The sequence below is a fragment of the Halichoeres trimaculatus genome, unplaced genomic scaffold (assembly GCF_033239565.1).
Source record: "Halichoeres trimaculatus isolate MK-OKI-2021-1 unplaced genomic scaffold, fHalTri1.1 fHalTri1_scaffold_6, whole genome shotgun sequence".
Classification (NCBI taxonomy): Eukaryota; Metazoa; Chordata; class Actinopteri; order Labriformes; family Labridae; genus Halichoeres; species Halichoeres trimaculatus.
In genome coordinates, this window is record NW_027437184.1 from 16,917,114 (window position 1) to 16,942,558 (window position 25,445).

The following is a 25,445-nucleotide window of genomic DNA, read 5'->3' on the forward strand; positions in this document are numbered from 1 at the left end:
CCCTTCAATGGCTGGGCTCTCTCTCTCTTTCTTCCTCTCTCACTATCTCTCAGCTCCTCTCTCTCCCTCCCTCCCTTTCTCCTTTCATCTCTATTCTCTCCATGATGATACCCCTGCCATGTTGTCATGGCAACAATCGGGCCCTGATTGCTTGGTTGCCAGGCAACTGACATCACCTATAAGAGGAACATGAAGATACAAAAGCCAGAGACAAACAAATCACAGAAAATATGTGCATTTGTACGTCGCTCACACACAGTGTTTGTGTGTGCGTGTGTGTGTCTATGAACTCCCATGTGTCATCAGCTAGTGTCATCTTTTTATTTCATCATTTTATTTAATGCTTATATGTCACATGTTGGCAGGAAAGTGTTGCTACAGTGTTTGCCAAAGGTCAGAAGACTGACCAAACAGAAAGTTATGATCCTGTCCATTTATGACTTGAGTTTCATTGACGAACTGATCCAGTATCGGGCGACTTCCTGTTGACTCTGAGAAGAACTTCCAGCCTTCAGCTCAGTGAGCACAGACTGCATATGTTCTCTAAAGCTCATGCTGCTGTTGCGTAATGCAGCATCTGAGCATCTCACAGCTTGAATAAGCCCAAGCAGCAACAAATGACAACATCTCTTAGCCAGGCAATCCTGGACTACTGTAGTTTACCAAAGTGCCACAAGGTGTCATTGTGTGCCATATTGAAAGGTAGGATCAGAGCACTGTGAGAAAAACCTGATCCCATCTTCTAGTCAGATACATGTGCTACGAGGACCCATGTTAACAGCACTGCTAAGCATGTCAATCTCATCTCTGTTATTTGTCTTCCAGCCTCGGTGCTGTGTCCTCTGCTTTCACATAATCATTACACACACTCTAATTACATAACAAATGCTTCTTAGCACAGTCTTTAACTACCACTGGCTGTAGTGGGGACATGGAGTTTTATTAGAGAGGCCCTGGTGAGAAGTTGACCCTCCTTGACCTGGCTCTCTTCTTAATGAGACCCATGAGAGTTTTTCTGTTCAATCTTCCCACATCTTTAAATACACAGTACGTCATCATCGCAATTGATTTAGCTGTTTCTCTGCCTAATCTGCATCAGCAGTGGAATCCACTGGGTTTGGAGTGCAGAGTTAAGGCAGGAATGTAGCATCTGTCAGCCACAGTCGTCCTCATGGTCCACCACAGCAGGCTCACGTTTAGCCATTAGCCTTCTCGCTCAATGTGAGATGACAAAATCTGCAGCCAAAACAAGTCATGATGGATGTGATCTGTCACCTGTCATATGGTGGATTTCAGGACAGACAGTGATGCTGACAGCTGAAACACTAAAATTAAACAGCAGACCTACTATAAAGGGTGGAGAGCAAGTTGCTGTAGTAGTAGTAGTAATATTTTTTTTTTTCTTCTTTAACCAGTTAAAGCAAAATGAGGTATATGATGACTTTGCTCCTCCGTGTTATCACTAAAAAAAAGCCTCAGGCTCTTTGGCCTGAGTGTTCACATATAAAACCTGTTTGTCATTGTAAAATCAACCAAAAAGTGATCAAAAAGGGGCAGTAATGATAAGATGCAAAGCTCTTCACAATAAAAGCCTACTGACTGCTCCAACAGGGTCGCTGATGCTCAAAAAAGAATCTATGGCTTAAAGATTTTATACAAAAAGATACATAAAGACACAAAAACGATTGAGTGTGACCAAACTTGTGACCTCACACTTCAAGCGCAGAAATATCCATCTGTGATATCTCAGCATTCAAGGTAAGCATGAAAAGAAATATTAAAGCGTCTCTCAGCTGCCGCATGGATGATAGTATAGAGCCGAGGGAAGTGAGAGATGGCGAAAAAGAAGAGTGGAGCACAGATTGTGTTGTGTGCTTTCGACAAAGAGAAGCTCTTCAGAGCCTCCTCGCTGGCTGGGGCTCCTGGTGGGGGTGGAAAACTAGAGGTTAGCATTGCAACATGCTATGATAGAGAGGGACTGTGAGTTTGCATGAATCACAAGTAAATATGTCGGAGAACGGCTCACATGCAGGGATTTGATACCTTTAGGCAAGACTGCTTTGATACAAGTTGCACATTATCCAATATTCAGCTCCAACACCACAACACTTTTCACAGTTACAGCTGCTTGAATTTGGCACCTGTGTGAAAACTAACACCATACAGCGAGCCTCTAGTCTCCCTCCTGCTTAATTAATCCCGACAACTTTACCAAGACCTGAACTTGCACTCCAGCAAAGCTGCAGTTCTGATATTCACACAGCGCAGGAGCCACTTTGTACTGAAGCAGGATGCGTTGCAGTTTTAGTGCGAGGTCTGTCTGATCATGTAGGTGTGTGGCTTTCTTTCAGGAAAGCGGTTGGATGTGTGGGTGAGTGGTGCAATGTGCGCTTAAGGACCGAGCAGAAACGGTTGCTGATCACATATATTTGAAATGTTTCTTCATGAGTGCAAAATCAAGCAGGCGTTTGGGGGGAATAAACATCTTTCTGTATTGTGTTACATCTCTGCTTTCCCCTCCACTCTGCTGTGTTTCTGATTGGACAATAAGACGCCTCATTGCTGAGGAGTCATGGCATCAGGCTTGCACTGGGGCAAGCTCTGCCTCTGCCTCTGTGCTCACTGTGCCCTGGGAGCAACTTGGCAGGATCAGTGTCTCTGTGGCTGCATACAAAGGCCTCATGGAAGCTCATGCCCTTGAGCGAAGATCATATGAGCTCTCCACTGGATCTAATCCTTACACACAGCACACTGTATTACTTGTCACACACACATACACACACACATGTGGACACATCACACTATGTAGTGAACAGACACTTGATATGATGAGCAGAATTATGGACACACTGAGTGAGCCTCTGTTTGATTTGCAAGCGAGGTGGTTCAGCTAAACTCCATTTTGGAAACTCCTAGGACATAAGATGCAGCAGCCATAAGCTACTCATCCTCAACACAATCACACATACACACACACATATAAATATTCATACAGACTGAACCTTAAGACACATCTGGCATCAAAAAATAACTACAACAGTGAGTGCTAAAACCAATCCCAGAGAAGGAGATGTTCATGTTGGAGCATGAAGCCATACATGAAGCCAATAATGCGCACACGGAGCTGCTGACTTTGACTACATCTTGTCAAATGTATAATTTAAAGGAAGAAGCACTAACTAGGGAAGCCTCGAAAGTGCTGAAGAGGAGGACAGGGGGTAAGCTAGCAGAGAGTGGAGTGCAGGGAAGAGGGGGGGAATAAGCAGAAGGATAGAAGGAGGTAGAGTGAGATAAAGGGGGCAGAGGGATTAGAGAGGTGAAGGAGGCAGAGGGAATGAAAAAAATGTGGAATTGGAAATGCTGTGAGCAGAGAAGTGGAACGAGGGTGACAACAGGGAAAAGGAGTGATAATCAAAGGAGTGTTTGACGAGAAGAAGCAGGAGGAAATGGACGAGAAGAAGCGGGAATGTGATGGCTCCCTTTAACGCAGGAGAAACGAGCAATCCTGAATTGCCATCGTTTTCTATCAGACATCCTGGTCGCAAGTGGGCTGCTTTTATAGCTTAAATCCTGTTTACTGTGAGCACCATCTCTGTTCTCGCCTCTCAAACATCAAACCATCCCTCTCTGACTCAGTGCCATACAGGGAGGGAGAGTCAAAGGTATTGTCAGGCTTGCAACCAAATATAAATCCTGTGACGTCTCCCTGAGCTGCCCTAATATTCCAGTTCCAGAGTGTTATGTAATCACACTTCTGTATGATGCGTTTCCATCATATGTTGCATTTTTTTCCTTTCTCTCTCTGCATTCTTGTGTGGGAAGAAGCAGAAAATTATATACGCTTCCAAATTCAATACTCAGGAGGAAGAAAAATCAATTTATTACCTGGTAGAAATTGAATCTTGGAGTGTTCTTGAAGAGTTGTTGAATGAATTAAATTAGTAAGCAGATCTAATCAGCTATTTGGGTCACTTTACTTTGAAAAGCTAATTTTTACAGGATTTATATCAGTACAACATACAGAGAAGAGTATTATCCTCCATATCTGAGACATTTTTAAGACATTGAAAGTAATCTAATGACAAATCATGTCGCAAACACTCAGAGATAGGCATAAAATATTAACAGCGTTAAAGAAAACACTCATCTAAAGTCACCTGAAATTACCCAAGGACAAGGGAAGCTCCCATTCAGTAATCATGCAGTTTTGAGTTCAACATGCTCTCTATTTTCCTCACAAAGCCACATTTTTTGTTATTTGTTGCTATCGAAGAGCTCGGTTTATTACCTCTCACTGGAAATTCAAGGTTTGGATAAATTTCTCATAAATACACAACACAGTGCTCACTGGGGATGCCGCTCACCAACAAAAGACTGCTTGGAGAAGCCTGTATATTGTACAGCACACCATTGTTTGAGCTGCTTTTCTTCAAAATAAAAGCTGAGCTGGGTGTAAGTTAAGCTCCTCATGCTGTATACAGTGTGAGCAGATATTTGTCACTTAACAGTGGCTTCACCCACACAGTGAAAACTTAGCGCGCAGACTTGAACGGGAAACATTGTTCACATAACCTGCTCTACAGTATGTGGGTGTCAGGGAACAGCTCACCCTGGGAGCTGCTCACCCATCATCTGCTACATGACGACAAGCCACACTCCCCACCTGCAATGCAGCCAGCCTCCATTAAAGTTTAATCACACTTTTAAAGGAATACACCAAGGTTTTTTGGTCAATCCCTTCCCATCCACCATCAAGTTAAAATTTCATCATCCAGAGGCACATTCTCTTGAGCTGTGTCTCGAGACCAATGTTGAGATGACAGCGTTGAAATGCAACCAGTCACTTCACTGGTTGATCAGGAACCTGCTTTTCCATTCACTCAGTGTATTCCTTAAACACTCTTGACTTTCCCTTTCAATAAACTGACCATCTATTTTGCAATCTCTTGGTGATATTCCACCTTTCTTTGCCAGCTTCACGGTAAATTTTGTCTCTTTTTGGTTCCTATGCAGAATTGAGGCGCTAGTTTGGTGAAATATCTCCTCTAACCAGCTGTGGACTTATACTTCAAGTGTTAGCTCAGTGAGTCACTGAAGGTAGGTAAGACACATTAGGTACTGATGTTTCAAACACACTGAGAAATACCTTGGCATTTTCATTGTTTTTGTTTTTCTTTCAATGAATTTGTCAGGATGCATAAGACTTTTATTACAAACAGACACTTAGAGGAGGCTGTGAAATCACCTAGTTGCTGTTATCTTTTTTGTTTAAGGGTAATGTTCGTCAACGTAAACCCAACAGTGTTAAATTCTGTCTCCCTGCTCATCTGCCTGCATCTATGTCTAACTGACCAATAATCTGTGTTGCCAAGGAGACTGAGAGGTTGATAAGCAAATGAATGTAATGTGCCACAGTTAAGCACAAATTTATGTAATATGTCTGAAAAGGCCAGCTGCACTCACTTCTGCTCTACTCACACTCTCAGCGCAAGTTAAATTTTCAAACCATCCCCACCTTCCCACAGCTGCACGAGTAGCTGTGTGAGTGTGTGTTTGTGTGTTTCCCTCTTATTTTCTCATCACTTCCTGCCTGAAACTGCAATCAGGTGCAGCGATTACAGTGAATTGAATCATCCGTGTGTGAATTTGGATGTCCGGATGGAGCTGAAGCCGTCTGAACGGACAGGTTCTGACCCCACAGTGTCACACTGCATCAGAGCTCTTTCATTTTTCACATTATCCGCTAGTTTCCCACCAGCTCTGCCTCCGTGGAGCCTGAGCGGTGGGCTGTGCAGTGACGCTCAGCACATGTGTGTATGATATAACACATTGCTCACTCCTGTGTGTGAGAGGCAGACGTGTTCAGAGGCACAGTGGGCAGCTTCAAACGTGTGGTTGAGGTTAGGATAAAGCAGCAGAGGTTGTATTAGCATGCAGGATGCCCCCTCGTGCTCTCTCCCCCCTGACATATTCTGCAGCCCCAGTGTGACACAAAGAACCGCACACACAAGCAACCCTGAGCGCAGGTTCTCTGCGTTCTACTACATCCACGCAGGTCAGCCCGCCGCCTGTTTGTATGCTCACAAGGCATGACACAGAGTAGAAGATGCAGAGAAAGTGGGAGATGGGGTCATCCAGAGAGGGGGGGTACCAAAGAGGAATCTGTCTGTACACACACCGCTCAGGTAGCCCAGCGCTGCCAGAGAAATCTCTGACATGAATGTGAAAAAAATCCCACAAAAATAGAGCCATGTAGAAGAAGAAAAGCTAACACTCTTAGATTCAGGGATGACATAAAGATGAGCGCTTTCCTCTTCTCAGATACAGTTGTGGTCCTCTACTCACACTCTCTTTCACACACACAAGCTAAAGTAAGAAACAACAGATAGGCTTACCTTTGTAGTCACAATGCAGAGGCAGTCCATGGTACTTCGAACAAAATATTGGGGTGTATCTCAACCCCCCCAACCCCCCACGACAGAGGGCTGAGACCCCACACCCCTCTCCCCAGCCTGCCCCACTCCTGCGCTCTCACTCTCGTCCTGCCTTTCCCCCCTTTTCCTCTCCTTCCGTGAATCTGGTCTTTGACTAACTGAACCAGCGAGGGAAAGAGAGGATGGAGGGAGGGGGAAACATGAAAAGGGAGGGGGAGGGCCACAGGGAAACAGAGAGAGTGAGCAAAGAAGGAGAGAGGAGAGGATGGGAGAGAGGGTGGTCTTGGAATTAAAGTATGAGAGGGAGAAAGAGGGTATATCCGTTTTTTCTTTCGTTTTGCCAAGGCGATAAGAAAGCAGAGGAGGAGAGAATGGGGTGAATATGAAAAGAGATGGAGGATGGGGAGGATGGAGATGGAAAGCAGAGGTGGCGGGGATTAAAATAAAAAGAGAGGGGGGTAGGGAGGTTCACAGTGTAGAAAGAAAAAGGGGAGAAGAGAAACAGAGAATAAGACAGCGAAACGGCAAGAGGATGGAGAGGAAGAACTAAGGGAGGGGACAGTGAAGGAGAGAGAAGGAGAGGGAGAGTGGGTGAGTGAGTGAGTGCGTGCGTGTGTATATGTGTGCGTAGAGACAGAAGGAATTGGACCGAAAGAGAATGTGTTGAGGAGGAGAGTGTGAATTACATATGCATCACAGAAACAGAAAACATGAAGCACCGCGAGAGCCACTTCAAGACGACCAAATCAGGAGAGGGGGAAAACAAGAGACGGAAGTTTGCATCCAGAGGATGAAATGATGAGACTGAACATGCATGAAGATTTCTGCTTGTTGTAGCACTCTGCAGCTGTTGCCTTAGCAATGGTGCAGTTGTTGCCATGGCAATAGGGAGGCTTGTTGTTGTCATAGGGTCAGTGTTGTAGTGCTGGGGACAGAGTCAGGAGGTCTGCACTGGATCCACACACCTGGGCATCAAACCCTGAGTGTGTGTGTGTGTGTGTGTGTGTTTGTGTGTGTGTGTGTGTGTGTGTGTGTGTGTGTGTGTGTGTGTGTGTGTGTGTGTGTGTGTGTGTGTGTGTGTGTGTGTGTGTGTTTGTATGAATGCCCATATCAGTGACTAATACAGGGCAAGAACCATGAAGGGTAGTGATAATTAAAAAAAGCAATCACTTGAAATGATCTATGATTTATCACAGCATTAGCCAAGTGATTTAGGAAACTATCACCTTCACTTTGCTTTGTCCTCCTGCAAATCATTTTTATAAATTGGGTTAAAATGGTATGAAAATGTATGCAATTCTCTCACTTGTATAGTCTGCCTTTAAGAAAGTGGACCATACCACCCAGGGTTGTGTAAAGGGGGAATGTGTGCTCCACTGTCTTTATTTCATCACTTTTATAAGTGTAAAAAAAAGCAAAACACCCCTCACCTTGCTTTTCCAGCTCACCCCAAAGCTGGAGCAATGGTGCAGCAATAAAGCAATTCTAAATGATGAACACACATTTATTCCCCTGGGTAAAGCGTACAGAGGCTTTGATTGAAATGTGCAGCTTATTGCAGCACACCAAGTAACACTTAAACATCCACAGATGGCCACATCCTGCAGATGGCTACAGTTATAAATACACTGGCTGTCATTCTTTCACAAATCTGTAATTAAATGCAGAGACAGGCTACCTTAATTACTCCACTTCCTCTCAATTACATACCTGTTAATCTACGCTCAGTGTTTCCGTTGCCTGATCAGCATCCTATGACTCACAGAGCTGGTTAACTATAAAGTGAACTTGCTTGGAACAAGAATTAGCTCTGCAGTTCAATAAAAGGAACTTAAGAAATTATTCACTGTCATCATGTTGCATTTATTAGCTCAAAATAGTCCCTAATGTCTTCCATTCCAACTCTATTTATTATACATTTGAAGACAAAGGCAGTGTAGTTTTTTTTAACCAGAGAAAAATGATCTAAGAGTGTTATTCAGAATGTTTCCTCTCGTAAAATGAGGAATAACCTAATACTGTAGCAGTGAATTCTGCAGGACTAAATGATATAAACCTGTCAGGAATTTATTGCTAACACATTTCCTATATCCATGAAAAAACAAATACATGTAAAAAAAGAAAAAAAGGATCACATGGCACATATTTTCTATTTGTTACAACAATTAATGGTTGTGTAAAAACTGGCTTCTGCTGAGAAAATTAAACAAAAATTTAACATTGTACATCTAAATAATAAAAATAACATTTAGTAGTTACACTTTAGTGTGGACTGTGCTCTGGGTAACTTAAATGTATTTACAAAATTTAAAGTAAGTTGAATTCAGTCCCTTGATAAAGACCAATAATCAAAGTGCCATTAATGAGTCTTAAAATAAAAATGTTCCTACAAATGTCCTCTACAGAGCACTTGATATGTCAAATATTTGTTTGGAAAAGGTGACATGATTACTTTTATTCTACTGAGGACAGATTCAAAGGATCAACCTGACTAGTTATTCGGCTTTTACTTAATTATAAATGTTTGTTTTTTTTTCTCATGCATTAGGACTGCACAATTAACAGCAATTTGATTATCATAGTTTGAGCATTTGTAGTGAACACACTGGGAAAGTCTGAATTTGTGGCATGAAAGGATATTATTTGTTTTATGTAAGTAAGAAGTGCTTTCTCACCCAGCAAGCCCACATTTAAAGTGTTAGTTGGAGTCCTGGATATCATTGCCTCCCTTTCACAGTTATTTTGATGCAGTCAGATGACGTTCAAGCTTGCTATCAGCTTCTGTCAGATCAGTTGGTGCCAATTTTGTGGTAATTATAAAATGACTTTTTGGAAATACTTTAGACTAAAATGTTGCAAAGGTGAAACATAGCAAAGAGCAGATCCACAAGAAAAGCAGGTGTTGATTTAATATCAGCTCTTTGAATTTTAATTAACAATCACACAGATGGCCAATTTTTCTTAAAGTGAGCGGTGTCCTTTTATAGGCCCATTCAAGCCGCGTTTCCACCAAGCAGATCGGTTCGGTTCGTCTCAGTACAGAGCATTTTGTGGCGTTTCCACTGATTTATCCGAGGACAGATCCCCAAATGACCGAGACGAGCCGTCCCACTTTTTGGGACCCTTTCGTATGGGTGCCAGACTAAACTGATCCACTCTCGGAAGGTGGAGCTACAACACTGCAGACTGCTGATTGGTCAAAAGAATGGTCACTTACCCTGACAGCGGCTGCATTTCTCCTGGCGGCACACAGACTCTCTGAAACAAAGCTTGATTGCACTTTGTATCAAAGGGCTACATGACAATCACAGAGGGAAAAATGCTGCATGTCTTCCATCTATGCTCTTTGTTTACTGTGTCATTTTTCTTCTTCGTTGGATTTGCTATTTATCTAACAGCTGCGGCTGTCAGCATCCAGCTTACACGCCGCCTACCACGAGAGGGCACAGTTTTGCTGTGGAAACGCAAATGGGACCAGGCTTAACTGTACCAAACCGTGCCAAACCATACCGAACCGAACCGGACTGCTTGGTGGAAATGCGATATAAGACTAATTTCGGTCAATGTGGATACAACCATCAACATTCACTAGCAGTAAACAGATTAAGTGACAGTATATCACTCTGTTTTAGGTTGACCACTAATGAATTCACATCTTTTTATTTTAACATACACTCTAAAAGTCTCTGCTGTTCCAGTATCAATCTATAAGTCTTTGTAGCTATTGAATAAAATGTGTTGAGCAGTATCTGATTTCACCAAAAATGCTAAATACGCTCTTTTTAAAAAAATAGACATCAATAATGAAAAAATAATAATAAAGAGTGTGGTTAATGTGCCATCAATCACCTGATTAGCATCTACAGGCTCTTGCAACTGCCAACACCAGTTTAACCCTGATAGAAAGTACATTACGTGCAGCCTTGGTATGTTTATAGTGTGATGTGTGATGGGTGACAAGCAACACAGGTGCTAAATTAGGTTTATGGTCATGAAGCAATACTGACTCACATAGCTGGATCAGATACTGCCAGCAAAGGGCCGATCCACTGGGCAAATCCATAGTGCTTATCTGTTTTACTCAAGTAAATCGTTAAATTTAAGCTGGTCGACGATGAGATCATTATTGGTATCAGCCAGTACCATTTCCAATAAATTGATATCAGAGCTTAAAGTAGGGATGCATCAGTCCAATTTTTTCAGGTTATTTATAAGATTACAGAGAATATCTGCTTGACACATTGATTGTTTAACTCTAACATGCACTAAAAACAAACCAAAAAACCTAGAAATCTTTGGTGTCATGGTTGTTTAAAGGATTGAGTATTACTTTCAGCCAAACCTGTGCAGTTTTAATGGATAGAGGTATTTGACAGAAAAGCAGCATAGTTGTCGCTCACTCATAAACTCACATGGAAGTATGAAGGAATCCTTGACTCTATTCTCTTCCTTATCTGTCAGTATTTCAATGGAATGGGCGGTTAATAAAACACCAGTGCAAATGGGGGTTAATCAGATCAAATCATCATCTACAAAAAGGAATTCCACTCAAAAAATGATGAAAATACTGTTTGGATATGTTTTACATTGACCAGCAAGGCCTGATTAAAACCTGATCAACTTTAAATAAAATTCTTAATGGAATAGATCCATAACTTGTCAAATCATCTTAACTCTATCATATAATCCAACAAAATCAATGAGCTCCATTGTGTCAGTGCTCTACAGTGCAGTACAAAATTATGATGTGGTGTAACAGGCTCCTGTGCTCTGATGCAGCAAGCCAGGTTTGACTAAATGCCTGCAGAAATCATTTGACAGAGAATTACCCGTAAATGTCACAGAAATTAAGCTTTTCCACTTATCACATCTGTAATGAAGTTGTTCACTTTTTCCCCAGTTGTTTACAATACAGCAGCTCATGATGTGCTCTCAGTCTCACCTTTCAATATTCAAATTGTGATCTGAAATCTTTGTTGTATCCATACGTGAGCTTATCTGTGAAGATGAGGTGTTTTCTATGTGTTTCAGAGATGAATTCTCAAACATTTCTGTGTTAATATTTTAGCAGGATGCTGGGAGCAAAATCATGTTTATGTAGCTTTAGTAATTCATGTAAGTGTGTGTGTGTGCCAGCATGTGTGTGAGTTAATCTGGTGACTAAAACAGCTTTTTTAGTACACTTAAGACTGTAAGTTGTTAAAATGAGAGTTTTAACACATATAAGAGTAATCGTGTTCAAGCTATGGGCTGTATCCTGTACGTAGGGCATGCTTTCTCTGAAAAGATGAGCCTAATATGGCTGACCTGTATACAAGATTATATAATTCTTCACTCGAGTCAGAAAAGAGATCTGTGCCCATGTTTCAAGTATTCTCACCTCTTCAAAGTTATAATTAAAAAGATGAACTCAAAGAGCTTTAACTGTGACAAAGTGAGTGGCAGGAAAACAGCCTAATATTGATGTTAATTATGTAAATGAGGAACAAGTCTTAAACACACAAACCTTCCACCCACACAGGCACACACTTACAAGCTCATGCAGTTAAAAATATGTCATGCAGGAAGAAGCAAAGAGAAAAATCTCTCCCTGTAGAAGAGCTTCAATGCTAAGAGATGTACATTCACAAACCTGTAAGTTTACAATTCTTTGTAAGATTTAAAGAGAACTCACCCAAAAATATGACGTCTCCATCCTCCTGTGCCGTGTTTCTAAAGGACTAGGTCTATTGGCTCTACTTTATGCGTCCGATCGAAAGTAGGCCAAGGACAAGTGTTGGTCATCTAAGCAGGCTAAACCCGAGCAGAACATCCAGATCATGGGGCTGCAGACGGAAAAGAGGCAAGATTTATCTGCAGGGGCACTGTTTCAGTACAACTACTGCATTCATCATCCCTCACACTGAGAATACTCATTTCAATGATGACTTTTCATTCAGTCAGAGGAAAAAAATGTTTTATTGGAGTAAATTATAACATCAAACAATTTAATCAGCTGTTTTCTAAAATGCTCATGTTCCCATGAGTTAATCCTGGCATTATGCAATTAACTGTTTTCCACTCAAATGTCATAAATACTATTCGTCTGGTTGGCTTGTACCTCGTAGAATCTCCTTCTCACATGTCCAAAAATATCCAGCTGGCGTTAAAACCAAGACAGTATTTTTGAGCTGTCAAGGCCAAGAGACACCCACAGGTGTCTGAACACTCGCTTTAGGAAGTGTCACTTTTCCTGTAGCTGTCTAAAAGTATCATGCCTAGAACATTTTACCAACTGCTATTTGGGCTCTGAGTTTTGTAGCATGGATGTCAGTTTCCCTGAAGAAACGTGTCTTGTGAAGGTGATGAGTATGATGTAACGTGGGTGAGGCTCCAGGTTGAGTCCTGCACATCCCACGGCAGACGTCGGCTGATTTAGCTGGTCTGCCTAACGTTTGTTTCTGACTGATTTGAAAGAACAGTGTCACCATATTGCTTTTGCATGGTCTGTGTACTCGCTCTGATGCAGGCTGTGGGGTTTGTTTGCTCATAGCAGTCGAGCTGTGCACCTGCTCACCTTGAACAGAGGTGAGACTGACAGGCTAAGTCTGTAATCATGCACTCACAGGAACCACAGAGCTGTGCATATCTCTCTGCTTTTCCTCAAAGTGTGATTTATGCTCCCTTTACCTTTTACCCACATGTTATTCCATTTTTGTGCTGTTTTTTTTTTTACATTTTAAAAAAGGTTTTTGGCTGAGTGATTCAGAAAAGAGTTATCCTACAGCTAGCGTTTTGTAGCCTCTGTAATACAGACAACTGAAATAAAATGACAATCACCTCTCCAGTCACATAGTTAAATATCTAATGCAACGTGTCTTTCATACACACCTTTTTCCTGAGTATTTTTGATTCTGAAATATATCTGTAGTTACATAACAAGACTCAATTTCAGCAGCTAAGATCTAGAAAAACACCCATCATTCAAGCTCCATTAGCACAGTGCTAAGATTCTTAGAGTCCACAGCAGGAAAGTGGGACTGTCCTTTGATGTTTACCACCTCAAGCTTTTCTGTTTCCCCAAATTACCATGTTCACAGACGCACAACTTCAAATTAATCCACTTGGAGGAAATTGACATTTGTGAAGTTAAACAGTTCAAGATTGGAGACGGACTGATTTATTTGTGGGGCCAAGTAATCAGGCCAATCAAAGCAATTTGTTATAACTGACAGCTGCTTATGCATGTGCTTATGAGGCCAACAAGATATAAATAAATGAAGTCTGAGGACACTGCAGGTATTCCTGTCTGTGTGGCTTTTGTCATACCGTGTCAGTGTCCCCCTAAATAATCCCACATTTTAGCAAGTTTAGCATCTAAAACCTAAAACAGTGAGCTACTAATGTTAAAAACAAATTATGTTATGGTGCATAGGATAAGTCAGTTGAAAACTGATTCTAACTAAAATCTATAGCATACCCTGATGTTATTTGTCTTTTTCATTTGCTTATTAAAAATCCATTCAAAACATGATACTGGTTAGGGTAACCAGGTTCATTTGAAAACAAGAACATCAACAACAGTATAATATCAGTATTACCTGTGTATAATGTACTCATAATTATTTTGTAGTTGATTTTCTTCCAATATGGTATACTTGGAAAGTTAAATACTCAGGCAATACCATTTCTTCTACAAATTAAAGTTTAGGGAAAAAATGCAACATTCAGAGATTTATACTTAAAACACAATCCAGCTCAATGATGTTTTAGGTTTAATGTGCTCGTGTCTACTTTCAAAAACAAAAAAACTTTCAGCTTTTAATGCTAGGGGGGAGAAGCGAAGAGAGGAGAGGAGAGGAGAGGAGAGGATGATCTTCTAAAGTTACCTATTTACTAGTCACATAAACAGAAGTGTAAACTCAGACTTGCCGTCTGGTCCAATGGGAAGAAAACAGAAAATAGTCAAAATTTATCCCAATTTATGTAACATTACTCAAAACAACAACAGAGTTTGTAGACCACATCAAATTGGTTTACTGAGTTAGATCTGTGCTCATTAACACCCAAGTAGTATAGAATTAAAGCTTTCTGGTAGTATGTATTAAACAGAGGCACAGTCTCAGCCAGTGGTGGTCACTTTCACATCAGCTAAGACACAAAGCATGATTAAGATATCCATCTAACTAAGCATTGATTCCGGTGCCAACTGGCACAGTTAACAGCGTTCAACCTTGTCTTCAACTACATGCATGTTCCTTGTGGAGGATGCACTCATGTCTGCAGAGAGCTCCTCTCACTTGCAATGGGTGGACTTTACTATCCATTGAGTCACTACATGACACTTCCTATTTAAACGGCCAACAAGTGGGAAATGTATTCCTATGTGAAACAAACTAACATGATAAACAAGACTTATACCAGAGCTCTTTGGCAGCAGTTTGACTGGAGGCTGCAGAGGAATAAAAGCTGACTGAAGGAGCTGTTGTATTGCTGTATGGAAATAACACTGATATCATGGGCCACTTGTCATATTCTGAGTCACCCAGCATTCATTGTCCTTGAACAGCAGCTTTACTTTTATAGAATCCAGATTCTAGCCTGACAGGTTCTCTTACATGTCTTAATTTCCTATGTGAGCCATGCCAACTTCTCATCAGTGAGGTTATCTAAGACAGAAACATCAGTTTGGAGTTATTCAAAAAAGAAATTCATAACAGTTTGACCTGCGTCAGCCAATTTTTGCAGTAGCACAGCCCTGCTCTTCTCACTTTAATACGCTAATTGAGAAAATGAGCCTTTGAGGCCTTTGAAAGAAAGTATCTCTGCTAATTGTGTTGATGGTGAACAGGTTGTGCGACTGCCTCGCTGTCCCTGTTGGAGGAACTCTTTCTGTTTCTCAGAGTCTGTTTTACAGAACCTGCATGTACCAACAAGCAACATTAGTGATGAGTCAGCTGAGAAGAATCCAATTCTTTTCCATTTTTTTTTTCACTAAGAAAAGAAGAAGAGAGCTGAGATCACTTAACACTATAAAGGACATGTGTGGGACATTGTCATCTTGTGGAATTGGTCAGACTCTGGCTTAGTCATTTAAAAGAAATAGGCCCTCATCATCATGAGTAATCCCAGCACTGCTTCATCCTGAGCTGTACCACCTCTCTTCTGCTGTGGATCCACTGCTTTGACTCTTTCTCCATGCTTTTTGTTTGCGCAAGGCGATGTCATGAAATATCTACAGACACACTGACAAGTTGTCTGACTGCCCAAAATATTGCACTAAAGTCAAACTGTGCTCTAACACCACCAGGCGGAGAGAAGATGAAACTCACACCCTCCCTCTAGTCCTTGATTTTTCAGCAACCGGTTGTGGTAAACCAGCCGGCGACAGAAAACAGCAGCAGAGTGTTCTGGGTGTTATACACATGCCATCACCATGACTAATAAATGCTGAAAAGCATTTCAAGGATTTTTTAATCTCTAAAATCTTCACTGATTCTGGCCAGAGGTTAAATACATCACATAGCAACAGAAGGGAATCTGATTCAGTACACATACTTTAACATTTTCAGTTGCATAGACAACGCAAACTCAAACATTTTAACTACATAAGTTGTGCACACTGATCAGCCACCTTACTCCCACTTGTCAGTGCACGCTGTCTGCCTCGCTGACAGTCTGGTGAGATGGCACTTTGCATACAGTTAAAGCAGCAAATACATGATAAACAAGGTACTTCTCTAGCTAACACCAACCTAGCCTGCTAGCTTGCAGTAACGATTATGCTCCCCAACACTCAGCTGGCTAATTAATAAGCAGCAGGGGAATTCCAAGGCTGCTAATACATTCGCTTGTTCACTGCAGCATGTAATGATACAGCTCCTGCTGCATATCAGTTTGAGGAACAGAGCTGCTGGGAGGAGTTGGTCTTTTTTTAAGTTCTCATGCTGTTTCCCTGTTTCACCAAAAGATATCCGGAAATAGATGGTATTACCTAACCCTGTGTTTGTGTTTCTGCATTCAAGTTGGCATGAAAATGAGTGGTGTTGGAATGCAATCATTATGCAGACAGAGGTGAAAGAGATGTGACCTAGAAAAGCATTTAACATTTGTGGTTTGAAATTCTCTCAGATAGATAGATTGATGCATAAGGTTTCCTCAGGACACACGCCAGCAAGAAGCTCCTTTTACTCCCTGAGTGTTGACTGGAAGGCAGCCTCCTCCTCTCCCATGTTTGCCAGCAGTGGGCTAACAATATTCACCTTGCCAACCGCACGCCACGTGGCAGTGTGCCTCGCTTCTCTTCACAGCCAAAGATAAAATGTTAGACTTCACAGCAAGATCTGCTAAATTGGATCTTAGATTGAGTGAGAAAGTCTTTAAATGTTGAAATACATTTAAAATCTTAATTTATACATAATGGTCAGTCATGTACAGCTTTGCTGTAGGGAAGAATTTAAATCCTTACAAAGTCTGAATTGCTTCCTAAATGATTGAAGCAAAATTAAGCATCAAGCATTTTAATCAGTAAATCTAGAATGAAGTGACACAGTGTAGTTAAATACCATTTTTATAAACTTTTTTAACCTTTATACTATTTATGGCATTGTTCATTAACTGTCAGTTAACAAGTGAGACTCTATTCTTTATTATTTGGAGCTGAACGCCATCTCCTGGAAAAAATGAAGTACTACAACATTTTCTGATCTTAATTACCACAAAATAACTGATTGTCATGTTTTTGGTTTTAAAAGTAAGACAATAATGGTGTCACATCGTAGGATAACACTTTTAATTCAAGGCACAGTCCTCTGCTCCCTCTGAAATATTTTGACTTTTGGTGCTTAAATAAAGTTTGCCTCAAACAATCCCATCAATTGTTATTTTTTTGCCAGCTGCAGGGTTCTTCTATATGTGCTGGCTCAGTGACACTGTACTGGTTCACTGAAACTCCTTAATAGAACAGAGACTCCCTTTCTGTTATCTGTCTAAAACATGTGTTTTTCAAAGTGGGACATATTTGCATATTTTTTTTGTTTGCTTACTGTATATTGTGCACATATAAATTTGTTACAGTCATTACAAAATATATCAAAAAAGGATGCATATATATTAACATTTTTTTAACTGAAGAATATTTATAAGTACAATGGCTGTCTAAATGTATTATGCGTAACATTTTATCACTTTTCTACATTTCCCTGAGTTTCTTAATTCACACTTTTCTCATTGTATTCTTTAGACCTGTGTGACTAACATACTGGAATGAAATGCAGAGAGATATATTTTGATATGCTACAGGTTTTTATCTAAAAGACGGAACTCAAAGAAGCCAGTGGCTGCTTCTAACTCAAAGCATGCTGGATATGTTACCATGTGGACCACTCTGGTATCATTTTTGGTCCCCCGATTAGGTATGACTGTGCATCTAAGGGCATCAGTTTTATAATGTTAAGTAATTTGAGGGTCTGTATTCATAACTAAGTTACCTTCTGCTGGGCTTAACTTCTAATTCATAGCTGAACATTAAATGTCAAAAACAGACGGTTCAACAAAGAGCTGCATAGTTACGCAGAAGCAGCTCAGTGGACTTAAACAATCTCATATTCATGATTCTCAAACTTCACACAAGGAGACAGTTCAACTGTTTTTGGGAGACCTGCTGAAACAGAGTCTTGGATACTTATTGATAAATAAAATAGATTTTTTTGCTTGAACACTTTAAATTGTAATGCTAATATTAGATGAGTGCTGCCTCTAATGAATTGGATGTATTTATGCATGGTCTGTGGCTGCTGTGTAGGGTGAGAAGTGTTGCAGTTAATGGAAATGGTATTATAGCTTCAAGACCACAGTGCTAGAAGAAGCTAACGCTCAGGCTGTTTAAGGGCGTGTTGTAAGCTTATGTTGAAGAACTTAATACTTCTGTCCAAACAGCACAATAAAGGAGTGGTTCTGGGGTACCAGCCATGTGCAGAAATAGAGCGCAGTCTTCCTCTGGATCCTCCCAGAAGTTGACAGTAGGACAAATGGGAGGACATCACAGTCCAGGCTTTGAATCTTTCTGACACTCCCCCTCATGCCCATTACCACCTGCCATGACTCTGACTGCCAGCTACTCACCTGAATGGTCACTCAAGGTCCTGGCGGAGCTTATGACAGAGCAGTCATTGAAGGATGAATGTTGCTGCCTCCTGGAGAGCAGCAGAATAGCTCAGACAGTTTTTTTTCCACCAAACACCTGGAATTTATACACTTGAAGAAAAACCAGCTCCAAGTGAAGAGCTTCTGTAGGGCCAACTACAGCCCCTGCTAGTGTCATTATAAGATCATCCATGAGAGTCATAAGGTTTCACTTTCTTTTATCATTCATGTATTGCTGCAATATTAGAGTTACTCAATCCTCCTTTATTTTTCCTTTTAGTAAATTCAGGTTATTCAAATTCATGAAGGTGGCATAGCTGCACCATTCATTCAGCATGGACTTAAGCAGATTGATTGCTATCAGGTCAAAGCAGTCATATTTAATACCAGTGCCTAAAGATGTCACCATCTAATCTCTGGTATGATCCAGGGTTTTGGTGCACGTGGCAAATGGAGGTGAGATGAGGAAAAATCTGCAGTGGCCTGGTATGTTATTCTTATATCTCAGCTACAAGGCTGACACAGACAGGAGCCCTTGTGAGCTGAAGAAGCAGATTAATCATTTATACCACTTGGACCGTGTTGCCAAAAAAAAACAGCACAGAGATAACTCATTTATGTTACCTCGACTGTCTCTCTAAAAGGGACGAGAGCAAGACAAGGTTTCTGTTGTCTCTATGTGAAATATGTGAGCCCATTCACAGTGGTATTAAAATACTGAGTGCAAATTAATCAGAAATATATACTCATCTTTACTGTAAGTGATGTGCTGCATCTGGTATCCCTTTAGCTCCACACAAACATGTAAATCTTGTCACATGGCGTTGTCTATCTGACTTTTTTTAGGTAAACAAATGATTCCCCGCTTTAGTCATTCTGTCAGAAGGTTGCAGCACTCCAGTGTGAGGGTAGATCAAACTAGCGACGAGCGAAACCTGACAAACATAAAACTGATTTTACAGATTCTTCTTCTTCTTCATTTTTTGTCTTTCTCTCAAATCCTTCACCTCAAATTGCATCTGACTCAGGGAACAGTTGGTGCTGCTTTTCTGTAAAACACGCCAGCCTCAGTGTTTCTTTCACCTCACACATGTAACACGACCTGAGAGAGATAAGTACAGTTTTTACAGTTTCTGCAGTCTGATAACACCAGGGTAAAAAGAAAAAATGAGAACCAAACTAGAAGAAAGAAAAAAAATGTCAGCATGTGAAGAGACCTATTTTCTATCACAGCTAGCTCGTCTGTGATCGTTTCTTTCAAGTTTCAATGAAACATGTAACACTAATGTTGTCACAGACATATTGCACAGCCACAAAATAGAGTTATTTTGGTCCCAATAACTGACAAATTAAGACCAAAGACCAAATAGCCCAAAAAAGAGAGAACACTAACAAAGCCATGGATTGTCTGTACTTGTCAACTATCTGTCTGCAAACAGTTTGAAGATGAGAGGTGAGCAGCTCACTGCATGCCAAATGACTGTGCATTTACAAAATGTTTCCTGCTATGTGTAGCTTGTTAGCTATTTTCACTTTAATGGTCATTTATTTTCTGTCCCAGAAACATAAATCATTACAAAGGATAAGGCAAAGAAGTTGTCTGCACTGTTGTTTTTTTCTTTCAAGCTGAAACTATGTGAAAGGCAAAAATATGAGGAAGTAGATGGCACAGTTGTAGCAGCTTGCTTGTGTTTATATTTGGACGTATTTGACATCGAGTCATCACCAATTAAGTGATAAACTTCGGCTGAGTATCAAGGTGTGTCTCACTTTGTTCTCGCCTAGAATTCACAGGAATTCATGGCTTTGTGCTGTTAGAAGAAAGCAAATTTGTATTACTTGAGTGAGAACAATGATGCACTGTGCGCAAGTTGTTGGAAGATAGAAGTTGCTTGGTTGCTTAGTTGGTATATATGCATCGAAAGGTTTGTTTGGGGGTAAAATATGTTTTTGACATTTTTGCCATACCAGTCTGCCACAGATATAAGAGAATCTGAGTGTTTACTGCTGTTTTGGCATGATTGAGCTGCCTTGAAGAGTTTGTGAACTCCATACATAGAAGATTTTTTACATTTGTCTGATAAGTAATTAAATCTGCTGTGTTATCTAAATTCAGTGTTAAAGCTCGCAGAAGCTAACCACACCTTCAGGACTGTGTGAAGGGTTTTTTCAACAGTTGGGGTGCAATTTTCCTTTGCACACGTTAACATGTGACTGTCTCAGATTTGCACATAATGATTACAACGAACATTGTAATTGCACTGCAAATCAAATGAAGACTCATCTTGAGAAACCTGCAATGTGCTGTCTGTACAGTAAATAGCCTGTGGACCATTCACTAAACTCAATCTTTAACAGCAGAATACGATACTGGAGGACAAGACCTGTACTTGGACTGATAACTTGCACTTATCTGGACAGTAACATTGCAGCTTTTATCAAGGCTGCATATGTTAGTTTGTTTATAGTGTTAGATAACCTTTCGATGATGTGGCTTAATCACAATTTTAGCCCTAGTTGGGCACTAAAATCCAGTATCCTTTCTTTTGGAGTGAAACCTTGATTTGTTAAACTTTTTGAATACTTTGTTTTATACCAACATTAATTACAACATGAAATGATATATCACTGCAAAATATAAACTCCTCATGGCAGGGCGTCATCAAGGATTACTGTAAATCGCAGACAAACGCTGTATTGTCTAAGAGGTGGGAAATATGAATGAATCAACAAAAAAATATATTAATAGCCGATCCAGAGAAGTCTGATTGCTGCCCTCTGTTGGTGACATTTAGCACTGACTGGCATGACTGGACCGGCCAATTTCCAAAAGCATTTTCTCTCTTTTTATATCTTTTTATATCAGAATATCAGAAAATGTTTTATCCATGGGGGGAAATTAACTTGTTAATCCCAGATTACAGAAGATAGGTCAAAAGTATTTCTTTACCTTTCAATGGCATGAGTTGCAATGTGCACTTAAAATTTGATAAATCAGAATTATCAGCTTTTTTATTTAGAATTATTGGCTTTTCACAGTGAACCTTAAAGCTTTTGTGTAATCAGTGCAAAAATTATAAAAACCCATCAATAGTGAAATATTCTGGTGAAAGCTCTGAAATTCCTCTTTGGGTAACTGGTAGGTTACATTTTTTAAAAGACATACACTGCAAAAACTTGAATAATAAATTTGGGTTTGGTTTGTTTGATGTTCAGAAACTTTTTGAAAAGTAAATGATGAATAAAGTTTCAAATACAGACTTTTAGGATGTATCTGAGGTTTATTATCCTTTAGTTGTTTGCCTGAAGTGTAACCACCACTCGTGAAAATTGAAAACCAATAACCGTTAGTACTTCTAAAAAATAAAAACTATCACTTGTTTATGTTTCTAAATGTATACAATTTAAGAACACTCAAAAAACAAACAGAAAAAGAAAAAAAAAACAGCAAAAATATTTTAAGCAAATTGATCATGAGGCTCTGTGTGTGTCAGTGTCTTTTCACAATTCTCCAGTAGCAACATGTATTCAAATGGGACTTTGAATAAAATATAACAGATTTTCACATTAATATTATAATTATTATTATTATTTGTAAATAATTTTGGATGTTCAGGGAAGTGAGAGCCACATAAAAAACCCAATGTCACAATTTTGCTGGTTGCAATTTGCAAAGAAGAAAAAGAGAGAAAAGAAAATAAAGGAAAAAAAAACATTCTTATTTGTATGGGAAATTTCTGCGAAATTTATGCCTATTTTGAAGGCTGGTTTTGCTGTAACATTTGGAAAATAAAAGCACGTGTTGCTACAAGCTTTGAAAAAATAATGAATGCAACATATTCATAAAACATCACATGCTGGGCCTTTTCAGCAAAAAAGTCCACATCAATAAATTAAGCAAATTTTGTTGTTTTTTTTTCCTCGTGGTTGCCAAAAAGAAAACGTGCCGCCATATGGGGTTAGTCCTGAAAAAGATTAAAAAGAAAAAAGAAAAAACATACAAAGCTCTAAGTATCTGCTCTGAAACAAAATGTTCCCTGCGTTGAATCCTCCGCGCACGTGCTGCCGGTTTGAGCCCTGTTAATCAAGCGACACATCTAAAACGCTGCTCCGGAAGCCGTGCTCTGTGCGGTACACGGGCTGAGTTTTGGATCTCAACATGACATAATTCAGATTTGTAATGAATATTAAAAGCACTTCGGAAGCGAGCTTCATTGTCGGATGGCAGAGCGGCGCATTAAGGCCGGTGGCGGTGTTCCTATGGTGTTCCTGGTTAATGTAGGTCAAAGCAGTGACGGAAGGGTGTCCTCCGTTGAACCCGCGGTATTAATCCTCATCGTAGTCCTGCAGATGGCGCGCACAAGCAGCTGAGTGCCCTGGGTGCTCACCACGGAGCTCACATAACAATATCCGTGTGGAGCCTACCCAGCCTGAGAGATGGCGATTGTTTGAAGCGACACCTCTGTCTCCCCTGTACAGCTGTAGAGGGCTGTGAAAGCAAAGTTCAAGAGAGCAGTTTTTTTCTTTAAAAAGAGCTTTTCACACCCTGTAGACGCGTGCAGCAGCTCGCGGGGCAGGACGCTTTATCAGACGGGCTGCCCGAGCGTAACCTTAGTTGACCTCTTTGTCAGTCAAAGCCTGTCTTTCAAGATTCAGAGCAGCTTACACTGAACATCCTGCAGCTCCAATACTACACATGAATAATATATTGAAGTATCTATTAGACACTGCCCTCCGCGTGCTTCATTATTCTGAACTACAGACACGCGTGTACGCACACACGCACACCTGTCACTGTCTAGACAGGGAGGGGGCATTAAGGCGGTGGGCGCGGGGGGGATCCCACATGACCCATTACTGCTTTATTCTATGCCAGCCAGGATATATCTCAAGGCGCTGGATTGTGACAAAAAAATCAACAACAACAAGAGAAAAAAGCCATCGCTCTACCAAATGTGATTGGCCGGCTAAACCGACTCGAATTTTTTTCCCCCGCTCGCAAACTCGAGGTCAGCTCGGGACGTTAAAAAATAAATAAATGAGAAAATAGAAATGCGTAGAAAGTAGAAGACACGGCAGACAATCTAGCTTGTTGGTGGCGCTAATGATTGACGGCGCCGCTGTCCAATGAGACAGCGCGGCGCAGCTGGCTCTCTGTACTGGCAGAGGAGGCGTCCAATGCAAAGTTCAGACGCATGATGGACACATAACTGACAATTCCCCCGTCCTTTTGATCCAGAGTGGGGATAAATTTGAGTTCATTCACAATTGCGAACGCTGATAATTTGAACAGAAGGCACTTGAGCCTGCACAGTGACAATAAAAGATGTGATTTTAAATAAAATGTAGGATTTATGGCTGAGACTAACGTTCCTGCTGGGGTGCAACATCACAGTGAGCCTGATTTAAACTCCATCCTCTCCAGGTTTCGTTACGCACCATGACTGCCTCTCTTTTTTCTGAAATTGCCGTGTTGCTGTTCAGGCTGGAGCAAACTTTAACACCTCGAGTAGGAGGAGGAACACTACTACTACAACAACTACTATTACTATAACTCCCACCACTTCCACAGAGCCATAATGGAGCCGGCTTCACCGCCCCACCGTGCGCCCTGCGATTGGGGCACCATAATGTTGACGGATTTCTGATCCAACCCAAGACAGTGCCCGGTTCTTCCAATAGCAGCTTTAAGTGAAAAGGCGTGCCTGCTTGGCCCCCCCTCCACCAACACCACCACCACCCCTCAAAGTACTCGATGTATAGTTAAAAAATGGGAGGGCACACTTGAACCGAGCTGCTCTATGAAGGTAGGCTGCAGCGTGTGTTTATTGATGAGATGAAAAGAAGATGGAAGTGAGAAATGAAACAAAGTAAAGGAACATATTAAAAAAATAAAACTGTACGCGCTTCGTCAGGGGAAAATAGGGGGAGCCGTGGAAACGCTGTCGGCCACTTTTTGACAAGCTTCGAAGTGCAGGTAAGAAATTGAGAAAAGTAGGAAAAGGGATGGGTCTTTACTATTATCTGAAAGGCTTGTATTACAGGGGAGAAATAAGAGAAATTTCTTGTCTAAGAGGTTAAAACATGCGCGTTGACTTCAGCCTGATATGCATGAAATACCTCGGACTTCCATGTAGTTGTGGCTGGCTTTATCCGCCAAATATTAAGCTCTACACAATCGTAAACTTAATTCTTTCTCAGACCTTGGATAAATGTGACGCCAGCGTACCAGATGAAATGTCCCTCATGTTAGAGGGGCTCAGTTTTTGGCTGCCAGGGGTTTTTGTTGTCCATCTATTCGGCTACAAAAACGCGCTGCCTGCCCCTGACATGACGCAAGTTTCCCATCTGTCATTATTCTCAACATGCCCCTTTACCTTTAGCCCTGCACTTTTGGATTTGCCCGTGAGCCGGCCAGGGGACACTTGAGAACAATGCTGTGGTCAAAGTGTGTAACTCACAGGTCTCTTTCTCGCAATCGGCGATGCTCGCAGGCTGCTGCCTCACATTTTACACACTGAGAGCCCGGAACAACTGTGGCAGCCGATGTGCGCATTTGGCTTTTAGGTCAGTTATTTGAATCAGAGGAAACGCTTTCCCTCGTTGAAATTAACCACAACTGCACATTCTGACTAAAAACAGTCAATTCGTAAACGCGCTTCAGTTTGTACAACTTGCCGGGAAGATGCTTTCGATATCTGAAATTCACCGTTTGGGTACAGCAGAGGCTCACACAGCGCTTATCCTCAGACAGATGTCTAGCCTACATTTTTATGAATTAATATCAATACAGCGTAGCATTTCTGAGTTGGGTAACATTACGCTCAGACAGACAGGTTGCTATTGTGCGGGAGGGTAAAACAATACGGCAGCTTCAGTTTCTAAAAG

At 40.9% G+C, this 25,445-nt stretch overlaps 2 protein-coding genes across 7 annotated transcripts in view; one reads left to right on the forward strand and one right to left on the reverse strand.

Annotated features, from left to right (window-relative positions):
• dlg4a (discs, large homolog 4a (Drosophila)) overlaps positions 1 to 7,049 on the reverse strand; it is an 82,386-nt gene extending 75,337 nt beyond the window's left edge. Inside the window, exon 1 of the mRNA XM_074671560.1 lies at positions 6,396 to 7,049. Coding sequence (XP_074527661.1) covers positions 6,396 to 6,425 — 30 coding nt within the window. The 5' untranslated portion in view covers positions 6,426 to 7,049. The remainder of the gene's footprint in view (positions 1 to 6,395) is intronic.
• Positions 1 to 25,445, forward strand: part of zbtb20 (zinc finger and BTB domain containing 20) — a 123,913-nt gene that overhangs the window by 66,979 nt on the left and 31,489 nt on the right. For 2 of the 6 annotated variants that reach the window (XM_074671566.1, XM_074671567.1), the window contains exon 1: positions 24,163 to 24,534. The exons of 3 other annotated variants lie outside the window; for them this stretch is intronic. The gene's annotated coding sequence lies outside the window, so the exon portion shown is untranslated. Of the gene's footprint in view, positions 1 to 24,162; positions 24,535 to 25,100; positions 25,125 to 25,445 lie in introns of those variants that run through there. One more of the 6 variants, XM_074671573.1, reaches the window with a different exon arrangement.